General features: G+C 41.3%; 1 protein-coding gene across 1 annotated transcript in view; it reads left to right on the top strand.

Moving 5' to 3' along the window:
- Positions 1 to 336, top strand: part of ATP5I (ATP synthase, H+ transporting, mitochondrial Fo complex, subunit E) — a gene marked incomplete at its 3' end in the record, with an annotated part of 6,842 nt that extends 6,506 nt beyond the window's left edge. Inside the window, exon 5 of the mRNA XM_010190519.1 lies at positions 238 to 336. Within this exon, the coding sequence (XP_010188821.1) occupies positions 238 to 336 (99 nt within the window). The remainder of the gene's footprint in view (positions 1 to 237) is intronic.
- Positions 337 to 1,761: the final 1,425 nt, after the last annotated feature.

Raw genomic sequence — 1,761 nt, 5'->3', positions numbered from 1 at the left:
CGCAGCCGCAGGCCCGGCCGCCATTTCCACCTCCTTTTCCGCCACAGCGAGTGCTGCCTTGACCTTGCAAGGTGTCCCTCGAAGAGGGGCTCTCGCTGGTTATAAGTCACGAATTCTTATGAGATGTGCCTATGTGCCAGTGAGACTCCTTTTTTGTCCTTTCTGAGTGAGCTAGCAGTGCAGAGCTTTCTGTCGTGTTGTAGAAATTGTGTTTTAAAGCAAATGTGTTAATGGCAGACTACCTAAAGCCTGTCGCTGAAGAGGAGCGAAGAATAGAGGCTGAAGAGAAAAAGAAGCGTGAAGAACTTGAGAGGATTGCAAAAGAGCTTGCAGAAGGTAGTGCCTCAATTTAATGTATGCGTCCCATGCCAAAGCACATGCTGGTGTGAGGGTGGACAGCTGTTCTACTGCAGTGTTTTTAGAAGAAATTCAAGCTTACAGCCAGTGGGCTGCAGACTTGTGTGGATCCATGAACCAGTGGGTCGTGTCATGTGAAGGGTAAATAGTGCTGCTGTTCAACAGGGTCTTCAGAATGTAGACGTTAGTAGAGGAAGAGTTAAAACCACTTTTGCAACTGAACAGGAATTGTTAAATGGCTATCTGAATTTCCACTGAGAAAACAAGCTGTTAAAAGCTGCTGGTTATTCTCTGAGGAATAGCTGAAACTATATAGTAACTGTCCTCAGATGTCCCTTATTCAGCTGAATGCAGCAAACCTTCATAGATTCTACATTCCCCCTTCTCTGTGCAGTACAGAGGTCTCACAAATGTGACTGATGATTAAAACCAGAAGTAGCAGCCAGCTGCTTGTGCTTGCAGCTCACACTGCTAAGTGGTGTCAGTAGTGTTGAGTTAGCGGTCAACTTCATTTGCTGTATCTGCCACATGAAGTGAATATGCTGAAAGTGGTCAGCTGGGCTTATTCCTGCTTCTTTCTCATTCCCTTCCAGCCTGTGGTATGTCTGCTGCAGTATGCTTTCCCTCATCATTAAGATTATTTCTTGGGTCCTCTATGTATTTCTAACAGAGAATTCTCCCCTACTACCACCACCTTACAGGGGAGTGTTCTCTCTAGCTTGAATTCACTTAGGTTTTTTAGGTGGACTTACAGTTTGGAAGAAGATTAATTAATAAGCCAAGCTGTTCTTGGTGTAGCTACATGTTTAGTAACTTTCCCTGTGAAGTAGTGACATTCGCATTGTCCTAAACAAGACTAATGTTGAACAAAACCCTGTGAAATTAAATGAACTGCACATATGTAAGATTAAATATGTGAGTTGGTGAACTGTATTGCTTACTAGCGATAAAGCTATTTGGCACAGCTGTTTTACCATCTTCAATATATGATCTCCATTGGTCATGGACTAAATAAGTGGATCTTTCAGGTGACTTCTAGTTTTGCTGAAACTTTGTATTTTTTGAGCTAGAGGTTATACAATGGTGTTGCTACTCCCCTTTATAATTCTGTGAATATTTCTTTGGGATGTTTGATCTGTTTAAAAGTGTCACATAGATTTTTGGTGTGGTTTTCATTTAGAAAAGCAGTTGTTAAAACTTCATTCAGTGCAATGCAGTTGTTGAAGATTGTGCTTTAAAGATGAATAACTGGACATATCTGTAATGATAGCTTTTTCTGGGCTTATTTGAACTGTCAGTTCAGAAAGCTGTCATTTACTAATGAGTAAGCCAAAATAGTGCCTTTACCTCAGAGCAATGAAATACACTTCATTTGAATAAGTGGAACTGGGAGTCATAAAAACT

The sequence above is a fragment of the Mesitornis unicolor genome, unplaced genomic scaffold (genome assembly GCF_000695765.1).
Source record: "Mesitornis unicolor isolate BGI_N332 unplaced genomic scaffold, ASM69576v1 scaffold20718, whole genome shotgun sequence".
Taxonomy (NCBI): domain Eukaryota; kingdom Metazoa; phylum Chordata; class Aves; order Mesitornithiformes; family Mesitornithidae; genus Mesitornis; species Mesitornis unicolor.
This window is presented reverse-complemented; position numbering and strand designations above follow the sequence as displayed.